Source organism: Berghia stephanieae, chromosome 2 (assembly GCF_034508935.2).
Source record: "Berghia stephanieae isolate SIO BIC M18660-M18661 chromosome 2, UCSD_Bste_1.3, whole genome shotgun sequence".
Classification (NCBI taxonomy): domain Eukaryota; kingdom Metazoa; phylum Mollusca; class Gastropoda; order Nudibranchia; family Aeolidiidae; genus Berghia; species Berghia stephanieae.
The window spans coordinates 26,773,343-26,783,437 of NC_088361.1; the positions used below are offsets into that span (position 1 = coordinate 26,773,343).

Genomic DNA, 10,095 nt, shown 5'->3' on the forward strand with positions numbered 1-10,095 from the left:
ACTTTCTTCAGCCAGTGACAAAACAATAAACTCGTTAATGCATTACTTTAGATACTGACATACATCATCACTTTAAATAAGGACAGACTATGTGCGGCTATGTGGTCATACCACTCGCTTTAGGATCGGAAGGTCCTGGGTTCGAGCCTCGATCGGCACATAGTTGAGTCATTGGAAAAGGCTCTTTACTCACATTCGCTCACCGTACTCAGGTGTAAAATGTCCGAAAAAAATAGTAATATCGCCTAAGAGGCGTCATGTCCCGTCCTAAATGTTAAATGTTGCTGCTGGCCAGGGACCCCTGTAAAACCCTTTGAGCACGTTTAGTGGATATTGTGCTATATATATATATATATATATATATATATATATATATATATATATATATATATATATATACATACATATATATATTAAAAGCTCTACTTAAACACTTGCAATTTTTAATATTTATAATAATGAATCAGTTATGGGTTTTTTAAAAGTTTAATTATTTTAAAACTTTTTTTTTCTTTACAGTTTCGTTTTGCAGATAAGAAAGATAAATTTCTGATGGCTGTGGGGTCAATCTTTGCTTGCGGCAATGGTGCGTCTCTGCCTATATTGATCATTGTTTTTGGGTCCATGATAGACTTCATGGTCGATATCGGAATCTTGCAAAACTTCTTGACAACGATTCCGGAATATCTTCAGAGTAAAGGATTTGATGAGGACGAATTCCTGGCGGACACGACCAAAATGGAGTAAGTTGTGAATATACTGAGTGAATACCTGTTATACATAGTTGTGAATACTTCGTGTTTTAAATGGATTGTTTTATACGTTATTTAAAAAATAGTAAATCCTTTGAACTATTATAGCCTACGTCCTTCCGTGAGTTTCAGAACTGTGGAGAGGCTGTAAGTAAATTCCTCTCCTTCCCCTTTCCCCCCATCTCAAATGAAATAAAATTCTTTCAGAGCTAAATGATAATTTACATCAATAGTAATAACAATACAAATTAATGGGTAATGAAGGTGGATCTGATACTTAATTTGTATCGTCTGTGTAGTTATGATTTTGTTTGTTTGCTTGTTTTATTTGTTGGGTTTTTGTGTTGTTTTTTTTTTTTAGGTTTGTTGGTTTTGTTGTTTTGTTTTGTTTTTGTTTTTTGTTTGTATATTTGGTGGTGATTGTTTGTTTGTTTGTTTGTTTGTTTGTTTTTGTTTGTTATATTTTTGCTTGCTTGCTTTTTGCTTTTTGGTTGTTATTTTTCTTGGGGAAGGGGGTTGGGATTTGTTTTTGATGAGGGGAAAAGGAGAGGGGGGAGGGATTGACTGTTTATTTATTTTTTGTTTTTGTTTTTTGGTATTGCTTGGTTGTTTTTGTTGGGTTTTTTGGGCGGTTGTTGTTATACTGCCTATCTACTTTTAATTACTTGCCAATCTATTTTGCCGTATGAAATGGAATTCAAACAGCTTCTCAATCATCAGAGTGTACAGCGAATTCATAAGACAGTCCCACATCGATAGGCAAAGCAAGGGTTTATTTGTTTGACTTTTTTTTTTTGGTATCGTGTGGGTTTTCGAGAACTTTTGTTTATATTTTAAAACAAATTATTTGGGCAGGATTAAGGATGCGTGGCAGATGGATACTCTGAATGAGGTCCAGATGGCGATTATAAAAGTTCTATGTTTTTAGCTCTTTGTTTTCTATTTGCAGTACTAAATTATGTGCAGAGGTTGCCGCCTTCTACAATGGGACCAAAAACTGTACGGTTATTTTGACCGACAAGGTTATGGACAAGATGACAGAATTTGCTGTGTATTATTGCAGTGAGTAACAAATATCTTGATTTGATTAAATATTGAAGTAAACATGTCTTTAATTTCTTCTTCTGTGCGGATATCAGGTTCTAGTGGTATGGCACTCGCCTTCGGACTTGAAGGTCAAGGGTTCGAATCCCGCCTCTGAGCGGCGCATAGTTGAGTTCTTGGAAAAGGCTCTTCACTCACATTCTCTCACCGTACTCAGATGCAAAATGAGTACCTGGCCGTTAACAGCGTTGTCTCTGTCCGAAAAACAATGTAATATCGCCTGACAGGCGTCATGTCTCGTACTAAATGTTATGTGTTGCTGTTGACTAGGGATCTCTTGTAAAGAACTTTGAGCACGCTTGGTGGATATTGCGCTAAATAAATGCTCGCGTTTATTGGGTTTTTTTCTCGCTCATTTTGATTCCCTTGACAGTTCAGTCATCTTATAGGGAATGAGATTGGCGGAAGAGTAGCGTCCCTTGATTGGACGTCACCCATAGCAACCAACATGACGTTCTCTCTCTAAAAACTTTTCCGCCGGTGACGTCACAGACTATGGGTGACGCACAATCAAGGGACGCTACTCTTCCGCTAATCTCATTCCCTATAATGCTTACGTGTCCCATTTCTTTCATGTCACTGTCGACAACATACGATTCTTATACTCTTGCTTTTTAGAATTTCGGACGTGTTTCCAATCGCTTCACGAGCCTGCAAGTGCGGGTAGGGAACAAAGTTCGAATTTCAAAACGCAAGAGTGTAAGAAATCATTTATTCTACCCCTAATTCGATTCCTATTTCCTCATCTTTGAATTAAAGACATCTTCAAAAACATTTAAATATTAACTAATTATAAAGAATCTGATTTCTAGTGAAATTTGACGATTAATAATCTGACGTCACATTTTATTATTGTAAACATGATATCGTTACACATTACTATTCATGGAGAGGGATGGAATAATATGTATTAGCGCCTTACCATTATGATATCTTGTCCAACGTGTCAATAAGTCTCAAACCCGAGGCTTCTATGAAATGTTAGTACTATTAGAATCTTTTGATAGGTTGGAGGCCATTTTTTTTGGCTTCATGTTTGTAGAAAACATTTTGCTGGACCAAAATGATAAGTGTAATTCGTCATTTTTTGTGCATAGCAGTGAATAACACAAATAAGCATCAGTGAATACCGTCTGACACAAAAAAAGCGCATCGTAACATTACCAATAACTCTGTGAATTTTAGGGCCAAATCATTTATATTTAGAATTTTATAATAACCTAATTTATTGCCAAAGGTGCACTGTGAGTTTGGGTTTTGTATCTATATTGTAACCGTTGTGGTGAGCAATAACAAAATCCTACCACTTTTAATTTTCCTATTGAAAATCAATTTATTTCCTCGTTATGAAGAGCACGCATATTTAGATATATTGTTTTAATGTAGAGCTATATCTCCAATATTTCTACCCCGCGAGCTCCCAGGTTTGACAATGTTTGCCAAGATGATTGTCATTTGATCGATGTTTGATAGACAATTTTTCTGGCCAAAATTTTAAATACTTGTCTTTCTGGAGTAGGGCACTGAATTGGTTAAATTAAGCGTCAAAGAGCATACTTCTGTGATTGCAGTAATTGGATGTTCTGTGTTGATTTGTGCCTATGCCCAAGTTGCCCTGTGGATGATGGCAGCAGAACGACAAGGCAACCGTATTCGTCGGGCATGTCTGTTCAATATTCTACGACAGGACATTGGTTGGTTTGACACACATGAGGCAGCAGAACTCAACACCAAGCTGTCTGAGTTAGTATTTGAAATCATCATCATCATCATCATCATCATCATCATTATTATTATTATTATTATTATTATTATTATTATTATTATTATTATTGCACCTTCATTTTATCGTTATTATTGTAAACATTGTTATTATTTACATTTTTATTAATCAATTCATCAATCAATCAAATACCCAGCCTTTATGTATCATAATTCTTTTTTTTTTCTCAAAAAATAAAACCTCTTTTGTTTGTTTGTTTTTTCAATACCACCAAATTAACATCACGTTGTTATATTATGCAGATTAAACCTCTTTTTGTCATTTCCACCAGTGATGTTCTCAAAATTCAGGATGGCATCGGAGACAAAGTTGGTGCCTTATTTCAGTGGACATCTGGTTTCATCACTGGGTTTGCCATTGGATTTTTCTATGGCTGGGAAATGACGCTCGTCATCCTTGCTGTCAGTCCAGCTCTGGTCATATCGGCAATGCTTATGGCTAAGGTATGGTTAGTTTTTGTTTTTGTTTCCCTTGCTTCAGTTTTATCTCTTCTATCTCCCAATATATTTCTCTCTCTCTCTCTCTCTCTTCTCTCTCTCTCTCTGTCTCTCTCTCTTCTCTCTCTCTCTCTCTCTCTCTCTCTCTCTCTCTCTCTCTCTCTCTCTCTCTCTTGCTCTCTGTTATCCATCCACCAATCTATACATCCATCCATATCTATCTATCTATATTTCTGAAGAAAACTAAATCTCTCTGTACATGTGCACAATTTTTAATTTGTTTTTAAAGCTCGGTTTAATACTTAAATGCAAACAAACACATGGTAATTTACTGCTTTTGTTTGTTTATTGTTTTTGTCTTAATTTCTAAGAATAACCTTACCTTTGGGGCCATTTTGCAGGATTTTAAGTTAAAAAGAAGTAAATATGAACAAATAAATAACGCATTTTCAAAGTTTGGGTGTGCACAGTGCTGACTACAGTGCCCCATTCCCTTTACCTAGCAGCTCATATCAAGCCACGTAGCCATATCATACATTTCAATCTAAGTAGGCTACTGTTACTGCATTTCAATATCTGATAATATTACCCTCAGCCACGTTTCAGTCATTTCTCGGGCTAATCAAGCAATGGGGATGTAGTGCCTTACTCAAGGATGCAGCGTCATACCAGTTGATTTTTGCGTCTACTGTCACTCATCCTCACTTGAAAATAACTTATAGATAGTATGCAGATGACGTCACTCGGGTCTTTGTTATTGTTTTTTGCCATCCGCGTGTATGAATACTTCTCACTAAATGGCAATGTTATGAGCTTCTTAGCCAAGCGCATACTATCTATAGGATCGCCACCATTAAGTCATTAATTCATCTATAATAATTGTTATTAATTACACATCTTGTGATTGTTATATTGTTTTATTTTTTCACGGAAGGCTCCTCAATTTAATCCCTTTTATTAAGCACTATTACCACCCCAGGCTTCATGCAAAATCCTTAAAATGAAATTTGAATGTGCTCAAATCTATTACAAAGGGCCCCATAGGCCAACAGCAAAACGTAGCATGTACTACAAGACATGGCGCATGTAAAGTGCCATTACAATTTTTTTTTCGACCGATTCAAAGCTGTTACTGGCCAAGAACTCATCAAACACTTGAGTCCAAAGACTCAACTTGGCGCCACCTAAAACGTGAATCGAACTAGGGACCTATCGGTCCGAAGGCATGTGTCAAACCACAAGGCAACAAAGCCGCTCTTTTATAATTATTCATTGAATAATTTCCCTATTCTTCTATCGTTTGCAGCTTGCCTCAGCCATGACCACCAAGGAACTTGAAGCCTATGGTAAAGCAGGGGGTGTGGCCGAGGAAGTGTTTGGTGCTATACGGACTGTTGTGGCGTTTGGTGGGCAGGAGAAGGAGGCAGTGAGGTAAGAGTAGCTTGGAAATGTATTTAAGAAGAGAAAAAAACATAGCTTTTAAATAGATCAATGTTTCTCTTTAAATAAAAATTAAAATTTCGAATAATTTTAGAAATTAAATATGAAATTTTACTGTCAAAAAAATGTCGAGATTTCGGACTCTTGTTTCCAGATATGCTTATTTTACAATCTGCAATATCAATATGGGTAGACGATATTACATTTTTGTAACATCTGTTTTCTAACAATCGTATTTCAGTTTTGTCATTGTTTAATCTTAATTTGTTAATTGTCATCCAGTCTTTAACGGCAATGATACACGACTCCAACCTTCGAATAACTTCGTGCTCATCACACGAGTCAATAGGAAAGTAAAGTTGCCTATCATAAGCGTAAAAATGAAAGCCATCAGAAAAAGAGCTAATGACATCACTCAGAGGTGCAGTGTACATTGTAAATAAAAGAGGCCCGAAGACTGATCCTTGTGGAGCGCCAAAGGATAAAGGAACAGTACCAGAGATATGTTTGTCTAAATATAAATGCTACATAAACACGTTTCAATAAGTTTCCAATAATGTGTATTTTTCACTGTTTCAATTTTGTCCAAAAGACAAAAGCGTATAGTGTAAATGTAGACCTATATATAGTCGAATATCATTTATAATCATTCTTGTTTACTAGCTGCACATATTGGCAGTTTTGATAACCGAACGCAATGATTATTATGGGTTTGATTTAACATTGTTGGAATGGACGATACTTTGCATTGGTTTGAGAGTATTTCCATTACTACAATAAGTCCATAACAATTTGGGTATCCGTCCTGCAAATAAGTACACATCAGTTGTTTTAACAAAACGGTGAAATGTGTTTCATTGAATCAGATACTACAACAACCTTGATGACGCTCGCGCATTTGGTGTCAAGAAAGGCTTCACCAATGGAGCAGCCATGGGACTGATCTGGCTTGTCATTTTCTGCTGTTATGCCCTCGGTTTCTGGTACGGTGGAAAACTACACAGGGAAGATCCTGAAGACTTTGATGTTGCCGACTTGATCATTGTAAGGAACCAAGGGAGGCCATTATTTATATATTATTAATTCCAATTAACTAAAAGTTTGGTTTTGAATATTGTAAACGTGTACTCGAAACTTGGTAATGGAACTTTTAAAAAGAATTAAAATGTTAACATCCTGTCCATTAAAACAAGTCACATTGACCGGTTGACTGTATATCGAACATATTAAGCCATTTTAGTGTGCCAAAGAGATGAGTAGAAAAAACTTAAGTTTTTGTAAACTTGATCTCTATAAACAGAGCATTTAAAAGTCCGTTAGCTCTTAAACGGTCCTATACGATATAAATTTCCTTCATTTGACAAAAAGTTGGGATAAGTTAAGCTGAGGCTAAAATTTATTTCTTGCATCGAATTTCACATGACCTGTACGAAATGAATAGGCATTTAACACGCAGCTGTAATCAGGCCTTTAAGAGGTAAATTACGTATTTTAAAATACTAAATTATTCATGATTTGTGACGTGTAATCACTAAATGTCAGTTTCGTTATTTTCTTACCTGAAAGGTTTTCTTCTCTGTCTTGATTGGAGCCTTCTCATTGGGCAATGCATCCCCGAGTGTACAGTCCTTGTCTACTGCAAGAGGGGCAGCTTTTGGGATATTTCAACTCATAGATCTGGTAACATTTGAAGATATAGATCGTTAATTGATTAACATGATCTAATGTTTACAAAAATTTGTGTTTTCTTAAAATGTTTTTCTTTAGTTGAATTCTTTGTTATATTTTCCCCCTTTTGCTTCCCCCCCCCCCCTACCCCCTTACCGATGATAGGACAGTGCACATTATATTATACCTTATTATTTTTTGCCATGGGTTTTTTAAAAATAAGATCACTTTCAAGATATTGAATAATTATCCAAGTGATTGTATTAAGTTTATTTTCATTCTCAATTTTAATAAATTGTATTTTATTTGGTTTGAATTGTGCCGAATTGAGTCGACCTGCATTTATAAATCCTGAAATATTGATCTGATAGACAGCACGGACTTGTCATAAATTTCTCCGGTAATATTAATATTATATTAAAAGTGCTTGGGAAAGTATGCTAATGATCATTTAGTGGGTTTAATGTGGTATGGTGTGGCGGGGGCGCTTATGGGGTATTGCACGTTAGTAGCGCGGTGTGGTTGGTGGTTATTCCTTACATTTGGGGTGGGTCGCATGGCTGGGGTGTTTGGGATCGGGTACGTGCAGGCCTGTCAGGTGGGTTTGGGTGGGGGTTATGGGAGGGGAGGGAGGGGAGGAGGGGAGGGGAGGAGGAGGAGGGGAAGGAGGGGAGGGAGGGGAGGAGGGAGGAGGAGGAGGAGGAGGGAGGAGGGGAGGAGGAGGGAGGAGGGGAGGAGGAGGGAGGGAGGAGGAGGAGGAGGAGGAGGAGCGAGGGGGAGGAGGAGGGAGGGAGGGGAGGAGGGAGAGGAGGAGGAGGAGGAGCGGAGGAAGGGAGGAGGAGGGGAGGAGGAGGAGGAGGGAGGAGGGAGGAGGAGGGGAGAAGGACGGAGCAGGAGGAGGAGGAGGAGGCGGAGGAGGGAGGAGGAGGAGGAGGGGAGGAGGAGGAGGGAGGGGAGGGAGGAGGAGGGAGAGGGGGGAGGGGAGCGAGGAGGAGGAGGAGGCGGAGGAGGAGGAGGAGGCGGGAGGAGGAGGGGAGGAGGAGGAGGAGGAGGAGGGGAGGGGAAGGGAGCGGAGGAGGGGAGAGGAGGAGGGGGAGGAGGAGGAGGGGGAGGGGAGGGGGGGAGGGAGGGGAGGGGGGAGGGGGAGAGGGGGGAGGAGGGGGGGAGGAGAGGAGGAGAGGAGGAGGAGGGGAGGAGAGGGGAGGAGGAGGAGGGGGAGGAGGGGAGGGAGAGGGAGGAGGAGGGGGGAGGAGGGGAGGAGGGAGGGGGAGGAGGAGGAGGGGAGGAGGAGGGAGGGCAGGGGAGGGAGGAGAGGGGGAGAGGGGAGAGCGGGGGGGAGGAGGGGGGGGGGGGGGGAGGAGGGGGGAGGGAGGGGGAGGAGGGGGGAGGGAGGGGGGAGGAGGGGGGAGGGGAGAGGGGGGAGGAGGGGGGAGGGGGGAGGAGGAGGGGGGGGGGAGGGGGAGGGGGAGGGGGAGAGGGGGGAGGAGGAGGGGGGAGGGGGAGGGGGGAGGGGAGGAGTAGAGGGGGGAGGGGGGGGAGGGGGGAGGGGAGGGGGAGGGAGGAGGAAGAGGGGAGGAGGAGGGAGAGGGGGGGGAGGGGAGGGGGGGAGGGGGGGAAGGGAGGAGGGGGGGAGGGGGGAGGAGGGAGGAGGGGGAGGAGGAGGGGAGGGAGGGGAGGGGAGGAGAGGAGGGGAGGAGGAGGAGGAGGGAGGAGGGAGGGAGGGGAGGAGGAGAGGGGAGGGGGGAGGGGAGAGAGGAGGAGGGGAGGAGAGGGGGGAGAGGAGGGGAGGAGGGAGGGGGGAGGGAGGGAGGAGGGGAGGAGGGGGGAGAGGGAGAGGAGGGGAGGAGGGGAGGAGGAAGGGGGAGAGGAGGGGGGAGGAGGGGAGGAGAGGAGGAGAGGATGGGAGGAGGAGGGGGAGGAGGAGGAGAGAGGAGGGGGAGGAGGAGGAGGAGGAAGGGAGGGGGGGGCGGGGGAGGGGAGTGAGGAGGGGAGGAGGAGGGAGGAGAGGCGAGGGAGGAGAGGGAGGAGGAGGAGGAGGGGAGGGGAGGAGGAGAGGAGGGAGGGGGAGAGGAGTGGAGGGGGGGAGGGAGGGGAGGGCGGGAGGGAGGAGGAGGCGGAGGGGGAGGAGAGGGGGAGGGAGGGAGGAGGAGGGGAGGGGGAGGGAGGGGGAGGGGAGGGGGAGGGGAGGAGGGGAGGGAGTGGAGGGAGGAGGAGGAGAGGGGGAGAGGAGGGGGGAGGGAGGGGGAGGGAGGAGGGAGGGAGGCGGGAGGAGGGGGGGGAGGGGAGGAGGAGGAGGGGAGGGGGAGGGGGGAGGGAGGAGGAGGAGGGGAGGGGGGCGGGGAGGAGGGGGAGGGGAGGGGAGAGGGAGGGAGGAGGGGGAGGGGAGGGGGCGGGAGGGGGGGAGGGGGGAGGGAGGGGAGGGAGGGGAAGGAGGAGGGGGGAGGGGGGAGGGAGGGGGAGGGGCGGGAGGGGAGGAGAGGAGGGGGAGGAGGAGGGAGGGAGGGAGGGGGAGGGGAGGGGGGGAGGGGGAGGGAGGGAGAGGGGGAGGTGGAGGGGGAGGAGGGAGGAGGAGGGAGGGGATGGAGAGGGGGAGAGAGGGGGGGAGGGCGGGGGGGAGGGAGGGGAGGGAGGAGGGGAGGAGGAGGGAGGGGGCGGAGGGAGGGGAGGGGGGGGGGGGGGGAGGGAGAGGGCGAGGAGGGAGATGGGGGGGGGGGAGCGAGGGGGGGGGGAGGGAGGGGATGGGAGGGAGGGGGAGGCGAGAGGGGAGGAGATGGAGAGGGGGGGAGGGGTGGATGGGGGGAGGGGGGGGGAGGAGGGGGAGGCGGGGGGGGGGCGGAGGGGAGGATGGGGGGGGGAGGGGGGGGGGGAGGAGGCGGGGGAGGGGAGGAGGAGGGGAGGGGAGGGGAGGGGA

General features: G+C 45.1%; 2 protein-coding genes across 2 annotated transcripts in view; one reads left to right on the top strand and one right to left on the bottom strand.

The window, feature by feature from the left end:
- LOC144964595 (ATP-dependent translocase ABCB1-like) overlaps positions 1-7,270 on the top strand; it is an 8,534-nt gene extending 1,264 nt beyond the window's left edge. The window contains exons 2-8 of the mRNA XM_078899045.1: positions 520-743; positions 1,702-1,814; positions 3,428-3,599; positions 3,911-4,082; positions 5,383-5,507; positions 6,383-6,560; positions 7,083-7,270. Coding sequence (XP_078755171.1) covers positions 520-743; positions 1,702-1,814; positions 3,428-3,599; positions 3,911-4,082; positions 5,383-5,507; positions 6,383-6,560; positions 7,083-7,223 — 1,125 coding nt within the window. The 3' untranslated portion in view covers positions 7,224-7,270. The remainder of the gene's footprint in view (positions 1-519; positions 744-1,701; positions 1,815-3,427; positions 3,600-3,910; positions 4,083-5,382; positions 5,508-6,382; positions 6,561-7,082) is intronic.
- LOC144963911 (uncharacterized) overlaps positions 1-10,095 on the bottom strand; it is a 68,542-nt gene that overhangs the window by 12,893 nt on the left and 45,554 nt on the right. The window lies entirely within an intron of this gene.